Source organism: Mustelus asterias, chromosome 12 (genome assembly GCF_964213995.1).
Source record: "Mustelus asterias chromosome 12, sMusAst1.hap1.1, whole genome shotgun sequence".
Taxonomy (NCBI): domain Eukaryota; kingdom Metazoa; phylum Chordata; class Chondrichthyes; order Carcharhiniformes; family Triakidae; genus Mustelus; species Mustelus asterias.
In genome coordinates, this window is record NC_135812.1 from 106,621,797 (window position 1) to 106,641,766 (window position 19,970).

Here is a 19,970-nt window from a genome sequence, read left to right on the forward strand (position 1 = left end):
TGACTCGTTCTGCGAGGGCTCCTTGATGCCATAATTGGTCAAATGCTGCCTTTAGTCAAGGACATTCACTCTCACTCCACCAGTTCAACTTTTTTGTCCATGTTTGAACCAAAGCTGTAATGAGATCAGGAACTGAGTGGCTCTACCGGAATCCAGACTGAGCATCTGTGAGCAGGCTATTGCTGGGTAAATTCTGCCTGATAGCACTGTTGATGACCCCTTCCATCACTTTACCAAAGATCAAGAGTAGACTGATGGGGCAGTAATTAGCCAGGTTGGATTTGTCCTGTTTCTTGGGTACAGGGCATACCTGGGCAGTTTTCCACATTGTCAGGTAGATGGCAGTATTGTAGCTGCAGTGGAACATCTTAGTTTGCCCTCCTGCACTCTTCATTGAACCAGGGTTGATCCTCTGGTTTGGAGGTAATGGCAAAATGGGGGATATGCTGGGCCATGAAGTTGTGATCGAGTACAATTGTGCTGCTGCTAATGGCCCAAAGCATCTCACGGATGCCATCTTGAGTTGTTAGTTCTGTTCAAAGTCTATCCCATTTAGCACGATGGTACTGCCATACAACATACTGGAGGGTGTCCTTCATATGAAAACAGGACTTTGTCTCCACAAGCACTGTACGGTGGTCACACCTAATGATGCCATGGAAAGATTCACCTCCGGCAGGTTGGTTGGTATGGATGAGGTCAGGTATGTTTCTCCCCCCTCTTGTTGGGTCCCTCACCACCTGCTGCAAACCTAATCTAGCAGCTATTTCCGTTAGGGCCTGGCCAGCTCGGTCTGTGGTGGTACTACCAAGCCAATCTTGGTGATGGGCATTGAAGTCCTCCACCCAGAGTACATTCTGCATCCTTGCCACCCTCAGTGTTTCCTCCGAGTGGTGTTCAACAGGGAGGAGAACCGATTCATCAGCTGAGGGACGACAGTTCATGGTAATCAGCATGTTTGACCTGGTGCCATGAGACTTTATAGGGTCCAGAGTCAATATTTAGGATTCCCAGGGTAACTCCCACCCGACTGTATACCACTGTGCCACACCTCTGCTGCAACGGTGATATCCGGTACATTCTCTGTAAGATATGATTCTGTGAGTGTGATTATGTTGCTTGCCTAATCTGTAAGACAGCTCTCCCAATTTTGGCACAAGCCCCTAGGTGTTAGTAAGGAGGACGTTGCATAGTCGACAGGGCTTGGTTTGACGTTGTCGTTTCTGGTGCCAAGGTCAATGCCGGCTGGTTCATCTGGTTTCATTCCCTTTTGTTTTCTTTGTAGTGGTTGGATACAACTTAAGTGGCTTGCTAGGCCATTAGTGAACCTGATGGGTTTTTAACGACAATCCACAATGGTAATCATTAGACTGTTAATTCCAGATAGAACAAAGAACAAAGAAAATTACAGCACAGGAACAGGCCCTTCGGCCCTCCAAGCCTGCACTGACCATGCTGCTCGACTGAACTAAAGCCCCCTACCCTTCCGGGGACCATATCCCTCTATTCCCATCCTATTCATGTATTTGTCAAGACTCCCCTTAAGAGTTATTGAATTTAAATTCCATCATCTGCCATGGTGGGTTTCGTACCCGGGTCCCCAGAGCATTACCCTGGGTCTCTGGATTGAGTCCAGTGACAACACTACTGTGTCACCGCCTCCCCTAAATGCACCACTTACCGGTGGTGGTGAGTATAACAGGCCGCTTCGCGGTTGCCATGAAGGTCTTGATTGCATTTAGAAATCCAGCATCGTCATCAAATATCACATCTACCTGTGAGAAAAAGAGAGTTAACAACATGAACATCACTAAAAGCAGCAAGCAGTCGAGTGTGGTGAAACGTGCAAGTGGGTAAAAATTACATTGCAGCTTCGCACCCTGAGAAATGACAGGCTCATTGGGAGATCCTGTACTCTACAGTCATTTGAAATTGATAGGGAGATTGCATGTTTATGTACACAAACATATACATTTACCAGGACATGTGTATACACAATATTACAGTGAATATTACAGAATTCAGAGTATTACAGTGAATAAGGAGATCATTTGGCCCATCTTGTCTGCACTAGTTCTTCAAATGAGCAATTCACCTCGTGCCTGGCTTCATTTAAACCAAGACTATGCAAGCTTTCCCTCTTTGTATTTAGGTGCATTGAAAGTAAACTCAAAGGCCACAATAAAAGGTCTAAATCTACATCCTCATTAACTTACGTGGATCTCAAGCAGCAGATATCAACAGACCATGGTGTTTTGATTTAGGATGTACGAACAAGGAACAGGAATAGGCAGTTCAGCCCCTCGAGCCTGATCCGTCATTTAATAAGATCGTGGCTGATTTGATATCAATCTCAAATCTGCATCCTCCTCAATAACCTATCCATCCCTTGCTTACCAAGAATCTATCCACCTCTGCCTCAAGAAAATATTCAAACACCCTGCTTCCACAACCCTTTCAGGAAGAGAGTTGCAAAGACTCACACCCCTCAGATAAAAAATTGCCTCAATCCATTTTAAATGACCTATCCCTTATTTTTAAACTGTGACCTCCTAAGTTCTAGATTCTCCCACAAGAGGAAACATCCTTTCCACACCCATGTCAAGGTTCCTTAAGGTCTTGTATGTTGCAATCAAGTCAACTCTTACTCTTCTAAACTCCAGCAGATACAAGGTTAGCCTGTCCAGCCTTTCCTCATAAGACAACCCACCCATCCCAAGTATTAGTCTGGTAAACCTTCTCTGAACTGCTTCCAACGCATTTACATCTTTTCTTAAATAAGGTGACAGTGTACACAGCACTCTAAATGTAGTCTCACAAGTGCTCTGTATAACAGCAGAATAACGTCGCTACTTTTGTATTCAATGCTCTTCACAATAAACAGTGTTAGGTTTCCTAATTACTTGCTGCACCTGCATATTAACCATTTGTGATTCATGCACGAGGACACGCAGATCTCTCTGCACCTCAACGCTCTGTAATCTATCACAATTTTTAAAAATATGCTACTTTCACACTTTTCCACATTATACTCCATTTGCCAGATCTTTGCCCTATCTATATCGTTTTGTAGCCTCTTGATGTCTTCTTCACAGCTTACTCTCTTACCTACTTTGGTGTCAGCAACAAATTTAGCAACGATCCAAACATCCAAGTCATTAATATAAATTGTAAACAGTTGAGGTCCCAGCACTGATCCCTGTGGCACATCACACTTTAGATCTTGCCAACCCTGAAAAAGACCCATTTATACCTACTCCAGTAACAACAGTGTCAAAACCAGCCCTTTCAATTAGGACAAATCAGCATGTAGAGAGAACAACTTTCACTGGAACAGGAGGAGGCTCTTCAGCCACTCAGGCCCGCTCTGCCACTCATAGAATCCTACAGTGCAGGAGGCCATTCGGCCCATCGAGTCTGCACCGACCACAATCTCACCCAGGCCCTATCCCCATAACCCCATGTATTTACCCTAGCTAGTCCCCCTGACACTAAGGGGCAATTTAGCATGGCCAATCCACCTAACCCGCACATCTTTCAACTGTGGGGGGAAACCCGGAGGAAACCCAGGCAGACACGGGGAGAACGTGCAAACTCCACACAGACAGTGACCCAAGCCGGGAATCAAAGCCAGGTCCCTGGCGCTGTGAGGCAGCAGTGCTAACCATCGTGCTGCCCCACTCAATTAAATCATGGCCGGGCCATATCCCCATCAACCTGCCTTGGTTCTCTAATCCTTAATACCTTTGCCCAACAAAAGCCCATCAATCTTGGTTTTGAAATTTTCAGCTCACCTCCAACCTCAACAATTCTTTTGGGAAAAAAGAAAGGATTTGCACTATCCTGTGTGTGAAGTGTTTCTGACATCATCCTTGAATGGGTTTGCTCTTATTTTAACATTATGCCCTCGTGTTCTGGACTCTCACACCTGAGGAAATAGTTTCTCTCTATTCATCCTATCAAATCTTTGAATTATTTTAAACACCAGAATCAGATCATCCCTTAATAGTCTTGACTCGGGAGCCTGGGACTGCCAAACTTGCAGACCTGTGTGCTCATCTCCACTCAGATCTTCAGCATGTCCAGTTTTATGGAGTGTAATTTCATTTCCTACATGTGAAAAGGTAAACTGTCAAAGTAATATGGTATGATGCCCAAAATCCAGCATCTTCAGGATGACACCATGCCAGATTTTAGACGTCCAACCTGGAATGCCCAAAGAAAGCACCTTTTGTCATTATGCAATAGATTCAGACAGAGTTCACCATATCAGATTTACATCCAGTTCTCACGCAATATCGATCTTCAGTTAGCAGTTTGATAATTGCTGGCTTTTTACATTCTGACAGCAGGTTACCAATCAGAATCACATAGAGTGTAAATGATGATAAGCTCTTCACGCTCCAAGACAGAACCAATCCAGAAAGGGGCTCAAACTGTACAGTGCCCGACCAGAATTTCAAAAATGTCCGGCAACTCAAACTGCTTTAGGCAAATTGACTTATTGTTTTCTTTGTGGACAGTTATGGTTGAAGATAATATCAAGGTAACTAATGACAGCATGTCAATTACCAGCCTTTCAAGCAGACAATAAACGGTGTGCAAATGACTTGAACAATAAACTTCTCTATTGCAAAACGGTCTAGGTTTTGGACAATTCTGGTTTTCAGACAGCTGGATTTTGGATCACGTACCTGTAATGAATTTGCCACGCAATTTTATTTAATTACTGTCATTTGTCTAATCTGTGTCATTTTATGTCTTTATTTTCCTCACGTTGGGTAAAAGCGAGCAACGGAACATAAACTTGATTGGAATTAAAAACCTACAGTGTATTTTTCATTACAATATACACAATACAGTGAAGCATAACAACTCATTAAAAAGTGGCTGTTACACCAGATAGTTTAATGATCTGAACTCTGGGAAACCTACGGGCTGTTTCGCATCACAATTACTTGCGAGAAAAAGAACCTTCTTTAATGATTCCATTATTCATAGAGTCAATGAGCTTGTGCACCGCCACAACATGGATAAGCTATGTTCATCACAAAACTCGAGCATTCAAGCCTGAAGAGGCGTTCTCCACACCTAATGAAGAGAACCCATCACACTGATTGCCAGAAATGCTTGAGCCCCTACACCCAAAGGGGTGAAAGGCACTGAAGCATCACCACATTAGTTACTGGGAATTATCACACCTAAATATGTAAAGCTAACAACTTTCATTGATAAAAAAAGTGTGTTCAACATAGTTAAATATCTCGTGGCACTTCATAGAAGCGCATTATCAAGCACAATGTGACATCGAGCCACATAAGACATGTAGTTAAATGTTTGGTCAAAAAGGTAGGTTTTAAATGAGTGTCTTAAGGGAGGAAAGTGAGGTAAAGGGACAAAGAGGCTTTGGGAGAGAATTCCAGAGCTTAGGGCCTAGACAGCTGAACACATTGACAACGCCTGTTTTAACAAAGCATGTAAACCAATTGCTCCAAACTTCTGTAATTATTTAAACGTTTTACTCATTTAACAGGGAGATATTGTGCATCAAGATTTTATCTTTTTGTTCTTTCATCAGCTACTTATTCAAGTAGGCTAGACTGTAGCGAGTGTTTGCAAACGTACCTCCTCAAACAAGATGAGTGACGTGGCACTTTTTCTGCTGGATTCTTCAGAGCCTGTGTCTTTGCTCTCAGGTACAGAGGGGGCCTTGGTTACATCCGTAACTTGGGGGCTGCTCTTCTGGGCCTTAGAATTCTTTTGTAGATTGTCTAAAAAAAAAGAGCAGGAAAAAATCCAGTAACTTTCCTCTAATTCTCAGTTTAATCACCAAGTATAGTTTGTCGTTTAGCCAGATTTCTTTAATGCACAATTCTCAAAAACTAATCCAGACTGCTACCGGGACTTGATGGTTTGAGTTATAAGGAGAGGCTGGATAGACTGGGACTTTTTTCTCTGGAGTGTAGAAGACTGAGGGGTGATCTTATAGAGGAGTATAAAATAATGAGGGGCATAGATCAGCTAGATAGTCAATATATTTTCTCAAAGATAGGGGAGTCTAAAACTAGAGGGCATAGGTTTAATGTGAGAGGGGAGAGATACAAAAGTGTCCAGAGGGGCAATTTTTTCCACAGAGGGTGGTGAGTGTCTGGAACAAGCTGCCAGAGGAGTAGTAGAGGCGGGTACAATTTTGTCTTTTAAAAAGCATTTAGACAGTTACATGAGTAAGATGGGTATAGAGGGATATGGGCCAAATGTGGGCAATTGGGATTAGTTTAGGGGTTTAAAAAAAATAGGGCGGCATGGATAAGTTGGGCCGAAAGGCCTGTTTCCATGCTATAAACCTCTATGACTTTTGGTAGGTTAAACATCACTTTTTAGGTGTCCAGATCACCAACAACCTGTGCTGGTCCCTCCATGCCGACACTATAGTTAAGAAAGTCCACAACCACCTCTATTTTCTCAGGAGGCTAAAGAAATTTGGCATGTCAGCTACAACTATCACCAATTTCTACAGATGCACCAGAGAAAGCATTCTTTCTGGTTGTATCATAGCTTGGTATGGCTCCTCCTCTGCCCAAGACTGTAAGAATCTACAAAAGGTCGTGAACGAAGCCCAGCTATCACTCAAATCAGCCTCCCATCTATTGACATTGTCTACAGTTCCCGCTGCCTCGGAAAAGCTGCCAGCATAATCAAGGACCCCACACACCCAGGACATACTCTCGTCCACCTTCTTCCGTCAGGAAAAAGATACAAAAGTCTGTGACAATGTACCGACCGACTCAAAAACAGCTTCTTCCCTGCTGTCATCAGACTTTTGAATGGACTTACCTCACACTAAGTTGATCTTTCTCTACACCCTAGCTATGACTATATTCTGCATGCTCTCCTTCTCTATAAACGGTATGCTTTGTCTCTATAGTGCACAAGGAACAATACTTTTCTCTGTACCCCAATACACGTGACAATAATAAATCAAATCAAACACTCAATGTGCAAAATGTTTTTCCAAGTTTTATAAACAGTTGTCAGTTTTACAAAAGCAACAGCTTTCATTTATATAGCATCACTGAAGTACCAAGAGATTATAATACACAATCTCCCACATGCCCAGAGGGGGTCAGGAAACTTCCCCACAGGAAGTTGGAAAATATTTCTAGGGTGAGACTCTAAAATCCCACGTCACACTGTGACACCACCCGTAATTTTCAAACAACAAAATGCTAATTGACGCTATGCTGCGCGGAATCACACTGCATCAATTGTTGAGTGCTGGCAGTGTCCAGAAGGCACATGGCTGGAAATTTTTTTTTTACCATTCATCTCCTTATCTTCAGGTTTTTCTGTTTCTTCACTTTTGTTAGGTTTCGACAGGCCTTTGAAGAAATTGGTTAGTGACATAGGTGTCAGGTTCTTCTTTGGACGCCTTCCCTTTGGAGACTGGGGTGCCTTCCTGGGTGATGAGACCACTTTTTTGGGAGAGTTTGCTTTCCCTGTGGAAACATGGGTCAAATAATTTTAAAAGGAAACGATTCGCTTTGCTCCCATAAATGGGCCCCATGGAGCTGCAATCCACCTCAAGGTTGGCCAGTGGCGATTTGCACGCATACAGAACGGCTTCTCGTTTCAACCACGTTGTGATGTCAGGAGATTCTGGGACTCCAGTACACCTGACTGAGTTTGGCCTGGCTAGCTTCCTATTTGATAGTGCAACCATACAAGATCTATTAGGGAGGAGTCAATGGCACATGCATGAAGGCTTAATAATTTAATGATTACATCAAAGTAAAAGAACCTTAAAATTGTTTGCTAGCCAATGGATCAATTAAACCGACCGGAGGAAAGTGTTCACTAGTGATGTTATTTAGTTGCACAGCTACAGAAATAATGCAGCAGAGGAGGCCATTCAGCCCATCATACCTGTGCAGGCTCTTTAAGAGAGTTACCTAATTAGTCCCACTCCCTTCCTCTTTTCCCAGAGCTCGGTAATATTTTCCACCTTGAAGTGTTGATCCAGTTCCCTTTTAAGAGTTACTATTGAATCTGCACAAGGAGCCCAATGCATTCCGGATCATCATAACTCACTTTGCAAAGTTAAAACAAATTGTACAAAATAGAGAATTTGTTGGCAGGACCACTAGAATTTTGCACTTACTCGGAGACTTGGCTGTTTGAGAAGACAGAAGCTTATTGCTGTTGAAGAAGGCAGGCTTGAGGGCATTCGCTCCCTGTTTATCAACTTGGTGAGACTGAGTGGCTTCTTTTAGTTGAGAGAGGATCTGTCTCCCACTTCGCTGTGAGGAAGCATTTACTTCAAATACCTAGAAACATAAACACTCACATAAGGGACAATAGGCACCCAACCTTGAGGCTCATTCCAACATCTTACAACAGAACACCAAGTGATCTTAGTGTTCGGTGCAACTAAATAACATCACTTTTCATACCAACTGATTGAGTCACTTCAGACTCATGTAAATTAGTGGGAGCATGGATTTAAACTTGCATTTCCTGAAAGAGACTCTGGCCATGGGCAGGCCTGCCTCAGCACTGAGCATTCTCAGCTCCAAAAAGCCAATTCTCGCTCTGAAGGTAGACAGCTCTCAATCAATGTCCACAGTAGTTGACCATGTTGAAACAAAAGAGTTTATTTAGGCTTACATTAACACTGCAATGAAGTTACTGTGAAAATCCCCTAGTCGCCACACTCCGGTGCCTGTTCGGGTCAATGCACCTAACCAGAATGTCTTTCGGACTGTGGGAGGAAACCGGAGAACCCAGAGGAAACCCACGCAGACACAGGGAGACCATGCAAACTCCACACACAGTGACCCAAGCTGGGAATTGAACTCGGGTCCCTGGCGCTGTGAGGCAGCAGTGCTAACCTCTGTGCTACTGTGCCGCCCATGTGGTTGGTGCTATTTACTTGCTATTGTTCCTTTTCATACCAACTGATTGAGGTTCCTACAACATAACTGACTTGATGAATGCAACGTACTGTGTCCTCATAACATTAAATAGCACAAGACACACTAGTGACTCATGCATATTCTGACTCACCCTCAATGCTATCCTTTGACACCAATACCAAGGACCGGGAACTAGAGTTAACTAACCAGCAAGACAGGGTAGCAGCAAGAACACTGAAAGAAGTGTAACTGCGATTCTATTAAAAATAAGATTTCAAGTTTTACTGGTTGAATTAATATAAGTTTTATCGTTGGATGCTTTTCTTTCTGCCATACCCATGATTGGTCAATCACTTTTTGGTTTACTGTGCAGAATTTCAAGGTAATACAGAATTAAAAAATAATAATTTCAAGGGATGTGGGTGTCTCTGGCTAGGCCAGCATTCATTGCCCCTCCCTAATTGCCCATGAGAAGGTGATGAGGAGCGGCCTGCTTGAATTGTTGCAGTCCATGTGACGTAAGTGATGTTAGGAAGGGAGTTCCAGGATTTTGACCCAGTGACAGTGAAGGAGCAGCGATATATTTCCAAGTCAGGATGGTGAGTGACTCGGAGGGGAATCTCCAGATGGTGGCAGATCTCTGCCGCTCCTGTCCTGCCAGATGGTAGCGGTGGTGGGTTTGGAAGTTGCTTCCTAAGGCAGCTTAGTGAGTTCCTGCTGTGCATCTTGAAAAACAAATGATACTGTACACATCTTAAATCAGCAGGAAACAACATCTACACACATTAGACCTAAACAATGAAAGGCATTTCCTTCCTATCGGAATCTCAAAAGGCAAAGACAAATTAGCTTTCAAAATGAAGTGCACGTACTTATAGCCCGGGAAAAAGCACTGCCAATTCCCTTGCAGGAAGGTGGGAGCGCATTCTCCCATTTGTCCGCTGTGACTTTATTATAAGCACTGTTATGTGTCTATCTAGGATTTCCACTGATCTGCTACTGAAGTGAAGGGAGTGAAGGGAGCTGACTGGGAAAATCCTGGTGTAATAGGGAAAAGAACTGCGAGTTGGGGAAAAAAATATAAAGGGTTGTATTGTATCCAAAATAGGAACACGAACCTTAAAACCCAACTCCTGAGCACAAGCGTAAACTGCAGCAGTTTTCCCAACGCCAGACGGTCCAGTAATTAGCACGGTATTGCACAAAAAATCTTCATCCTCAGAACTCTCCAGGTTAAAGTCACTATTGTCCCACACATCTGAGAACAGAGTGGCAAGAAGAAAACAGCTTAAAGATAAAAGCACAGATGCTGGATACTTTAAAAAACACAAGATGACCAGTGTCTGAAATAGTAAAATTGCAACTTTGGTTGCAACTGTTAAACTCGCGAAATTACAGCTCGATTTACACAAAATCTAAAACCTTTTTAATTTAACAGAACCTTTTGTGTTAGCATATTTCATTTTTATCTATAATGCTGAAAATAGCAGACATTGAGAAACTACCACTGAATTTGACAGGGTAACGAAGCATAAAAGAGATTCAGTAAAACTCCAAAATTTGCAATGATTTTTTTCACAGTGAAGTCCAAGTCTAGCGCTAAAATAGCTTTCTTAAAAAAGTTTGTTCATGGGAAATGGGCATCGCTGGCTGGGCCAGCATTTATTGCCCATTTGATTTGATTTATTATTGTCACATGTATTAACAAACAGTGAATGAGGTCATTTAAAAGTCAACCACAGTGATGTGGATCTGGAGTCGCATGTAGGCCAGACCAGGTAAGGACAACGGATTTTCTTCCCTAAAAAGGACATCAGTGAACCAGATGAGTTTTTAACGACAATGGTTTCATGGTCATAAGATTTTTTTTTAAATTCCAGATTTTTTTAATTCATTGAATTCAAATTTCATCACTGTCCATGGTGGGATTTGAACCTGGATCCCCAGAGCATTACCCTAGGTCGCTGGATTACTAGTCCAGCGATTATACCATGACTGCCTCCTCCACGACAATAACTTAAATTTACCTGCATAAAAAAAGTTGATCAAGTACTAATACAAACCTCCTCGGTGAGCTCACTGGAGCTCGCCACTCAGAATGAACTCAAGGTTTCTATATTTTTTTGTAGAATCATAGAATCCCTACAGTGCAGGAGCAGGCCATTCGGCCCATCGAGTCTGCACCAACAACAATCCCACCCAGGCCCTATTCCTGTAACCCCACATATTTACCCTGTTAATCCCCCTGACACAAGGGTCAATTTAGCATGGCCAATCAACCTAACCCGCACATCTTTGGAGTGTGGGAGGAAACCGGAGCACCCGGAGGAAACCCACACAGACACGGGGAGAACGTGCAAACTCCAGGCAGACAGTGACCCGAGGCCGGAATTGAACCTGGGTCCCTGACGCTGTGAGGCAGCAGTGCTAAGTTGTGAAAGCACAAAAGTAACTTGCATTTATGAAATGGCTTTCATTATCTCAGGATGCACCAAGTGATTTATAGCCAGTTAAGTACTTTAAGTCACTGTTATAACATGGTATACATGGTAGCCAATTTGCACATAGCAAACTCCCACAAACAGTATTGAGGTAATGAACAGCCAATCTGATGTGGGGTTGTTGGTTGAGGAATAAAAATTGGTCAGACCAGTATTTCATTACACCCAATCACAGCATCGAAAATGTACAAGTATATCCCATCACGGGGTAAACAGTTTCTGCTCAGTGAGGCACCATCCTAGCTCTACCGATGCAGAGAGTGGGAACTCACACCTAAATATTTTGACACCACACTGAAATCAAGCTACAACATTACATAGAACAGATTTTAGGAGTGCCACATACCCAGTTTCTTATCCTTTTCATTCTTTTTCTCCTTCTGTTTTTTCTTTTCTTCCCGATCAGCTCTCTTCTTCCATTCCATTAACCAACTGCTCCATTTCCAAAACACAAAAATGTGCATTAAGTGCATGGGATAACTTGTTGTATGTTTTATTCAGGCCTCTCCCAGTCCCTATGAATATCATATTTAATTTGTCCATCCTCTAATTCACAGGGCTCTTCAGAATTGTTAATGACCTGACTCTGGATATGATTATGAGTATCGAGGACTGGAGACGGTCGCGATCTAATCTCCGGTCTGTGTGTACCTCAATCATCGATCTGTCAGTCCCTTGAGCATCACCCATTCCCTTCGCCCAACCAGCGGTGGCCAGGTCCCACACTCACAGACAACACACGCATGCGCACACACACAAGAAAACTCCATGAGCCCTTATCAAATGCCTTTTGGAAATCCAGGTATACTACATCGACTGGTTCCTTATTACCTATCCTACTAGTTCTATCCTCAAAAAAACACTTTAATTCGTTTCTCAAACAGGATTTCCCTTTATTAAAATCATGTTCATATCTTACGATGATTGAAGGTGCGATAGGCACTGTAATTAGTCTTAGTGTTTCTGGATTAGTACAATGGGTTCCCTCTCCCAGTTGCTAGCAAATGACATCTGCTCAAAAGGAGATGAAGAGGGACATCTAATAGGATTCGGCTGTGATGTATCCCACATTCGGCAACTTGCTGATGCGTATCCACAAATTAATAATGGCCTTGTGCTCATGGTACCCAATAGTTGTCAGCCTCTGGGATATTGAACCCCAGTGTAAGTCCATACCAAGTGAAAGAACAGGAAGGGGAAAAGACAGTTTGATCAAACCACAACTTGAAGTAATGTGTGTCAAGCCAGAACCAGAATTCAATACCCCTTACTTTGGCACTCTCCAAGATTGAAAGGGGAACTTTAAGGGAATTCCCAGGGGATATAATCAATATACAACTACAGATATCCTGCAGCGGGTGAATGTTGAGTATGGGTCTTGACCTTGAAGTATTGTTTTGGCAACTTCTTAATTAGCTTAAGGTGAAGGCAATGTGCACACCAGTATGAGTGGGAAGGGGGAGAAGAGAGAAGAATTTTAAGTGTACAAATACCGCTTTATATACAAACATACATTCTCATAACTGCCGATTACCGTTTAACTATATAGGATTTTCAGAAAAAGTTTTTGAAGTTTATTTGGTCAGGTCAGTGCTGCTGCTGCACAGAATAGATCCCACCACTTGGTGGGATCAGCACTAATTGTCAGTCCTCTATATTAAATCTAGCACTCCCATGCCATCAAGCAGTTCAATCAAACCAATATTATCGGATACTTAAAGCATTTTTACCCTACTATCAGCATTCCACTAAACTTTCTGAATCGCACCAATCTGAAGACCTACTCTAGTTAGTGTTTTAGAGGAGGTTTTCTGAGGAGGTCCTTCGATCTCCTATTTTAGAGTAAATGAGGGAAGCCAATTTTAGATCACTAAATAAATACTCATTACTTGCAAGGATATTACCTGCGTAATTTCCGGATAGCACTGATATTTCCCACAAGTTGACTGGAGTGCTGTGGCTGGTATTTCTCTGTCCAAAGCAGATCTTCCTTGACGATGTCTAAAAAAGGAAAGTTCAATTAGATTTTCATATAAAAGGGGAAACAAATACCAGATAAAGGGGAAACTTTTTAATAAATGGGGAAAAGTAGTGCTGCGATTAGAAATGCACAGAGATATTAACAGCACAATAACAGAACAGAAAGATTAGTCAGCATCTCCACGACTGGCAACTGAGCCTTCAGCCATTTAGGCCCCGAGCTCTGGAAGTTCCTCCCCAAACCTCTCTGCCTTTCACTCTTCTTTCAATTGCTCCTTAAATCCTACATCTTTGACAAAGTGTTTGGTCACCCATCCTAATGATCTAAACTTTGGCTCTGTCTCAATTATTGGCCGTTACGTTCCCGTGAAGTGGTTTGTGCATTTTACTTTGTTAAAGGCACCACACAAATGCAAGTTGTTGCTATTATGTAACATGCCCCGAGTCCACTTCTCTCGTACACAGTGAGCTCGTGATTACAGCTGGACTCCAGTTGGAAGACTTGCTGAAAGGACAGAAAACTAGAAAGCCAAGTCAACCGCTCACTTTCTTATATCTTGCAGCAACCAGTTGAAAAACGGGAATGATAAAAGCCTTGGTACAAGCTCTCTTCTGTGGGTTTACCGTAAAGACTCACCCCTTCCCCACAAAACAGTACAATACCCATAGCCTGTTCATTGCGTAAATGTACACTTGGTGCTGAAGCACATGTATCCAAGATTCTTTACTCAAGAAAATTACTGACTGGGACAATATTGCAGGTTTACCTTGAATCACTACTCAGTGCATCATCATGCAAACATTAAATGCATATCTTGTAACTTTTCTCTTTTGGCTTCAGATTCCAGCAGCCGCAGTAATTTGCCTTTATCCTGAGAAAAATGTCAGCCATGATTGAATGGCGGAGCAGACTCGATGGGCTGAGTGGCCTCGTTCTGCTCCTATGTCTTATGGTCTTGTTCAAGCTCACTCTTATCTGAATTCAGTTTTAAAGATTTTCATTAAGGCAATTAATCCTCCTGAGCCTAGTTGCCAACAGGTTTTAATATATATTTTTTCGTTAACAGTTATCAAAGCACAAGGGGCTGAAGAGCTTCACTGCTGTTGCAATGCGCACGGCGAACAATTGATTTGACTAAAATCAAAGGTTACTTAGTGATGAAAATTAAATTACCGTCAGAAACAGCAGCTTGCTCCTCCTTTGTGTGATCAGTCAATTCAGAAACCTGTGACGGCGCAGGCACATTCTGCAGTGCCACTGGTTCAGTTTTACATTCCAACTCCTGTTGCTTTTTCTTAACTGAACGACGAAGGCGGTTTCTAGAAGGAACCGCACAATTCTGTTTTTGGGCTTCTCTGCTGTTTCTCTTGGTAGATTGCGTGGGCTGTGCAGACACCTCTGGAGTATATTCTTGCCCATCAATTAAAATAACTGAGTCCTCATCACTATCAAGTATTCTCCTTTTTTGTTTTCGCTCCTGTCTTTCCTCCTTTCTCTTTCTTTTGCCCGAAGACCGCTGTGGACTGCTACACAGAGGCAATGCTTGTTGGGGTTCAGTATCAAGCTCTATTACAGAACTGTCCAATTTATTCAAGGTTCCTACAGGTCAAAAGGAAAGCACACACACTAAGTTTGCAAACGAGTATAAATATGCCATGCATCCCACAGAAAGCCAGGAACCTAGAACTCCTCACAAATATAAAAGCAGGTGACTGAGCTATGGTGCTGTGACAAAGTACACAGAATGGATGGACAGCAAAACTTCTGTAATTCACCTGTTGAAATCAAACCTACTAAAATACCTTGTGTAATAATTAAGAGGTCACCGATCACCGGCAAGGTCATTGATGAGGGAACAGGTGAAAACTTTTGCTCACTGCTGAATATTCCTGGTGTTTCCGTTAGCCTAGATAAACACCTTTGTTATTCTGCTGCAATGAGCAGGCTAACAATTTGCAAATCAATGTAAACATATGGATTACTCTAAATGTTGTGCATTTAACTGTTCTATGATAATCTGCTGACTTGCAGCCCAAGAGTGTATATTCCGTCTGAATGCTGCAGACAAGATATATCATTTGACATGATGTGGAGATGACGGTGTTGGACTGGGGTGGGCACAGTAAGAAGTCTCACAACACCGGGTTAAAGTCCAACAGGGTTCTTTGGAATCACAAGCTTTGGAGCGCTCCTCTGTGACTCACCTGATGAAGGAGCAGCGCTCCGAAAGCTCATGATTCCAAATAAACCTGTTGGACTTTAACCCGGTGTTGTGAGACTTCTTACTGTATCATTCGACAGGTTGTAGAATGGCCCTGTAAAGCAGAACTTAGTACTAAGCACGTAGAGGAGATGGTTGTGTAGTGGTAATGTCACTGAACTAGCAATCCAGAGATTCAGGCTAATGCTCTGAGAGCTTGGGATTCAAATCCCACCACAGCAGCTGGTAGAACTTAAATTCGATGAATAAAATCTGAAATTATAAAGTGAATCTCAGTAATGGCGACCAAGGGACTATCAATGATCACACAAAAACCCTCCGACTCACGGATGTCCTTTAGGGAAGGAAATCTGCCATCCTTACCTGGTCTGGCCTACATGTGACTCCTGATCCATTGTAATGTGGTTGACTCTCAACTGCCCTCTGAGATGGCCCAATAAATCACTCAGCTCAAGGGTAATTAGGGTTGGACAACAAATGCTGACCGTGCCAACGACACCCACATCCCATGTTTAAAAAAATCTCTTGTTCAATCCAAATCTTGCTGTTGGTTGATTAAATGTTGGGTAGGTAAAGGCAAATTCCACACCCTAGAGTACACAGGATTCATTTAACAGAGTCGCTGGTGTCTCTGAACCCAAGAATATCAAGCATTAAAATTGCAAAACACTCTATGCCATTCTCCTTGGAAATTTAAACATAAGTGCGGACAATCATCATCAAAAGTTCCGGTATCACTTGGCAATGTATTAACAATTATATTTTATAGCAATTACATTGTTAAAGACAGGTGAAACCATTGCTCACATGGACACAGGGGCCGCCACTTTAATTTGATGGTTTGTTAATTTGTCTGCTTTTCTCATTTGGCTTAATCAAAACAGTATAAATGGACAGGGCTGTAACAGTGACGTGTGGAAGGTACGGAGAAAGTCCGTCACTCGGCTGAGCCGTCTCAAGAATAAAGCTGCTTAAAGTAAAAGTCAAGCTTCAGACTCATTCTTCAACCGGATACAATTATTGGAACTAACATCACTGACCTGCTTTGAGAGTCTCTGCAAGATATTCATTTCGTTTCTGAAGCAATGGTTTGAAAAGTTTCCGTACAGGAAACTCTTGATTGGATGACCTGATCTCTTCAAGTAAGCATTTCTGGATGTCCTGTGAGAATTCTGTCCTCCAGTTAGATAACTGCAGCATAAAATTGCAAACTTTAAACACACATTTCTCACACAACAAAAGACAAATTTTCAAAGGGGCCATTCCCCACAAATCCCATGTATATTGTCTTCCTAATAAGTAGCTCCAGCAACAAAGTCCATGCTGTCATTTGGATTTTATTGAAGATTAGTCGTAGATATGTGACATTTCCAAGCAGCAACACTGTAAAGTTCTATGTTAACATGGTTCAGCAAAGTGTAATAACAGATGAGAAGTTTTAATTCTGTGTCCAGAGCTGCGAATAAACTCCAGCAGTAGCAGCAGGACACATTTCATTCCTCCAAATTTGGGTTACATCTGGAGAGAGTATCCTGAGTTATATATCATGAAGGCGAATCTCTGGTGGTAGATGCAACAAGTAGCTGATTATCAGAAATGAGACTTACTGTACTGGTTTATGTATTAGCCTTCTCATGGTGCAAATAAACTGGGTGACAACACTGAAGTGGGGTTCACAACAGCAAACTGTACAATGTGACCAAGTTGCAATGTTAAGCTGCCAGGGAGTTAGAGCTTACAGAGCCATTAGGAAGTAGCTTTGGTTGGATGCAACAGCAATTCAGAAAACTCAAACACAAATATTGATAACATATTTTTAAAAAACACTGCAGAAGCAGAAACAGTTGACAGTAATTCTGTCAGCAATCAGTGCAGACTCAATGGGCCGAAGGGCCTCATCTGCACAGTATGTATGATTGAATGGGCCGAAGGGCCTCATCTGCACAGTATGTATGATTGAATAGGTTGGGACTTTATTCCCTGGAGCGTAGAAGAATGAGGGGAGATTTGATAGAGGTGTATAAGATTTTGATGGGTATAGATAGAGTGAATGCAAGCAGGCTTTTTCCGCTGAGGCTAGGGGAGAAAAAAACCAGAGGGCATGGGTTAAGGGTGAAAGGAGAAAAGTTTAAAGGGAATATTAGGGGGGGCTTCTTCACGCAGAGAGTGGTGGGAGTGTGGAATGAGCTGCCAGATAAAGTGGTAAATGCAGGGTCACTTTTAACATTTAAGAAAAACTTGGACGGGTTCATGGATGAGAGGGGTGTGGAGGGATATGGTCCAAGTGCAGGTCAGTGGGACTAGGCATAAAATGGTTCGGCACAGACAAGAAGGGCCAAAAGGCCTGTTTCTGAGCTGTAATTTTCTATGGTTCTATGGTTCTAAATGAAGAGGAGTTATATGCAACACAAAAGATTGACTGTTTTTCTCTCTGCACAGATGCTGTCAGACCTGCTGAGTATTTCCAGCACTTGCTGCTTTTATTATTAATTACACAATGCTCAGTACAACCCGTCAGAATCAAATTTAGATTTATTTTTCCAAATTCACTTTGGTCCTGAAATCCCAAACAGAATGGTCCCCAAATAGGAAGAAATAGCATTTATACAATGCCTTTTACAACCTCTAAAATATCCCAAAGGCTCCACGGCATTCTCACTGTTGCAATGGCAAAAACACGACAGCCGATTTGGTAACACGGAAGCGGCCGAGTTTGTGAAATTTCTTTTTAACTTCCACCTTTTCTGAAAAGGAAGGAAAAGACTTGCATTCTCAGAGCACCTTCAAGTCCTCAGAGCCTCATACACCCAAAGTAGGAACCACAGCAACCAGTTTGTGCACAGTAAACTCCAACAAACAGCAATGAGATAAACAACCAGATCATTAGATATTGGTGTCATTGCTGAGGGGTTAAGCATTTCCCAGGGCATTAGGGAAACTCCCCTGCTCTCCTTTGAATAGCACTGTGGGATCTTTCACATCCATCAAAAGGTGCAGATAGAGAGGAGTGTTATCACTGAGCCATAGCAGACAGATAGACAGGTATCCTGCATCCAGGTCTCTGCTCCTGTTGTTCTGAACCAATGTAGTCTGCCAACTCGTTCTCCAATCTTCCTCCATCCCTGCAGGGAAGAACTTGGCCCCCACATTAATGTGAGAGACACTCCAAGCACAACTACAATTGAACACTGCAGTAATTAAACATCATCTTCTTAGCCTTTTCACTCCTTGACAAGCACAGGCCATGGACAAAATATCAAGACAACAAATTAAAATGAGAAAGATATCAAAACACACACTAACCCCAGTCCTAGGTGCAACAGTGGTGGTTATGTATTTCACATCAGAGAAATCTCCAAGGGCAAGGGAGACATCCAGAATTCCATCTACTCCTTTACTCACATCCTGGAGTTGGTTTAGAATAGCAGAGTTGGGCCATGCTAGGTTCCAGAACAATGAAGCTGGACAACAAAAACAAAACCATATTCATTTTCAACAATTGGCCAGGATTGATTTATGAAATACTGATGTGATGTGCTAAAGGATCACGTTACAGGGCAAGTGTTAGCAGAATGACAAAAAGCACTCAAGGTAGATTATACTATGAACATGTTATAGTTAACTTTCCACTTATCCAGTCCTCCTATCTCCACATCAACCAACTGAACACTGACTCACGCCAGCGCACAACACAAAACCCTCAACACAAGTCTATCTTTGTTCATTTGCCCAAGTGGGCAGTTTACAGTGCACGCAGAAGTGATGTGGAAGCAGATCAGGTCTTGAGCGTTACTAGGACCTTTCCTGTGGTGCTGCTTGTGGCAAGTCGAAGGATGCTCAGATTTCTGAATATTTTGACCACTTTGCCATAGAACATAGAACATTACAGCGCAGAACAGGCCCTTCGGCCCACGATGTTGCACCGACCAGTTAAAAAAAAAAACTGTGACCCTCCAACCTAAACCAATTTCTTTTCGTCCATGAACCTATCTACGGATCTCTTAAACGCCCCCAAACTAGGCGCATTTACAACTGATGCTGGCAGGGCATTCCAATCCCTCACCACCCTCTGGGTAAAGAACCTACCCCTGACATCGGTTCTATAACAACCCCCCCTCAATTTAAAGCCATGCCCCCTCGTGCTGGATTTCTCCATCAGAGGAAAAAGGCTATCACTATCCACCCTATCTAAACCTCTAATCATCTTATATGTTTCAATAAGATCCCCTCTTAGCCGCCGCCTTTCCAGCGAAAACAATCCCAAATCCCTCAGCCTCTCCTCATAGGATCTCCCCTCCATACCAGGCAACATCCTGGTAAACCTCCTCTGCACCCTCTCCAAAGCCTCCACATCC

At 42.6% G+C, this 19,970-nt stretch overlaps 1 protein-coding gene across 3 annotated transcripts in view; it reads right to left on the minus strand.

The window, feature by feature from the left end:
- atad5a (ATPase family AAA domain containing 5a) overlaps positions 1 to 19,970 on the minus strand; it is a 65,549-nt gene that overhangs the window by 23,481 nt on the left and 22,098 nt on the right. For 2 of the 3 annotated variants that reach the window (XM_078225816.1, XM_078225817.1), the window contains exons 9-18: positions 18,919 to 19,076; positions 16,656 to 16,806; positions 14,568 to 14,993; positions 13,318 to 13,414; positions 11,760 to 11,845; positions 10,031 to 10,170; positions 8,159 to 8,324; positions 7,320 to 7,496; positions 5,626 to 5,771; positions 1,682 to 1,775 (exon numbers count right to left, since the gene is read on the minus strand). In XM_078225816.1, coding sequence (XP_078081942.1) covers positions 1,682 to 1,775; positions 5,626 to 5,771; positions 7,320 to 7,496; positions 8,159 to 8,324; positions 10,031 to 10,170; positions 11,760 to 11,845; positions 13,318 to 13,414; positions 14,568 to 14,993; positions 16,656 to 16,806; positions 18,919 to 19,076 — 1,641 coding nt within the window. The remainder of the gene's footprint in view (positions 1 to 1,681; positions 1,776 to 5,625; positions 5,772 to 7,319; positions 7,497 to 8,158; positions 8,325 to 10,030; positions 10,171 to 11,759; positions 11,846 to 13,317; positions 13,415 to 14,567; positions 14,994 to 16,655; positions 16,807 to 18,918; positions 19,077 to 19,970) is intronic. The other variant, XM_078225818.1, reaches the window with a different exon arrangement.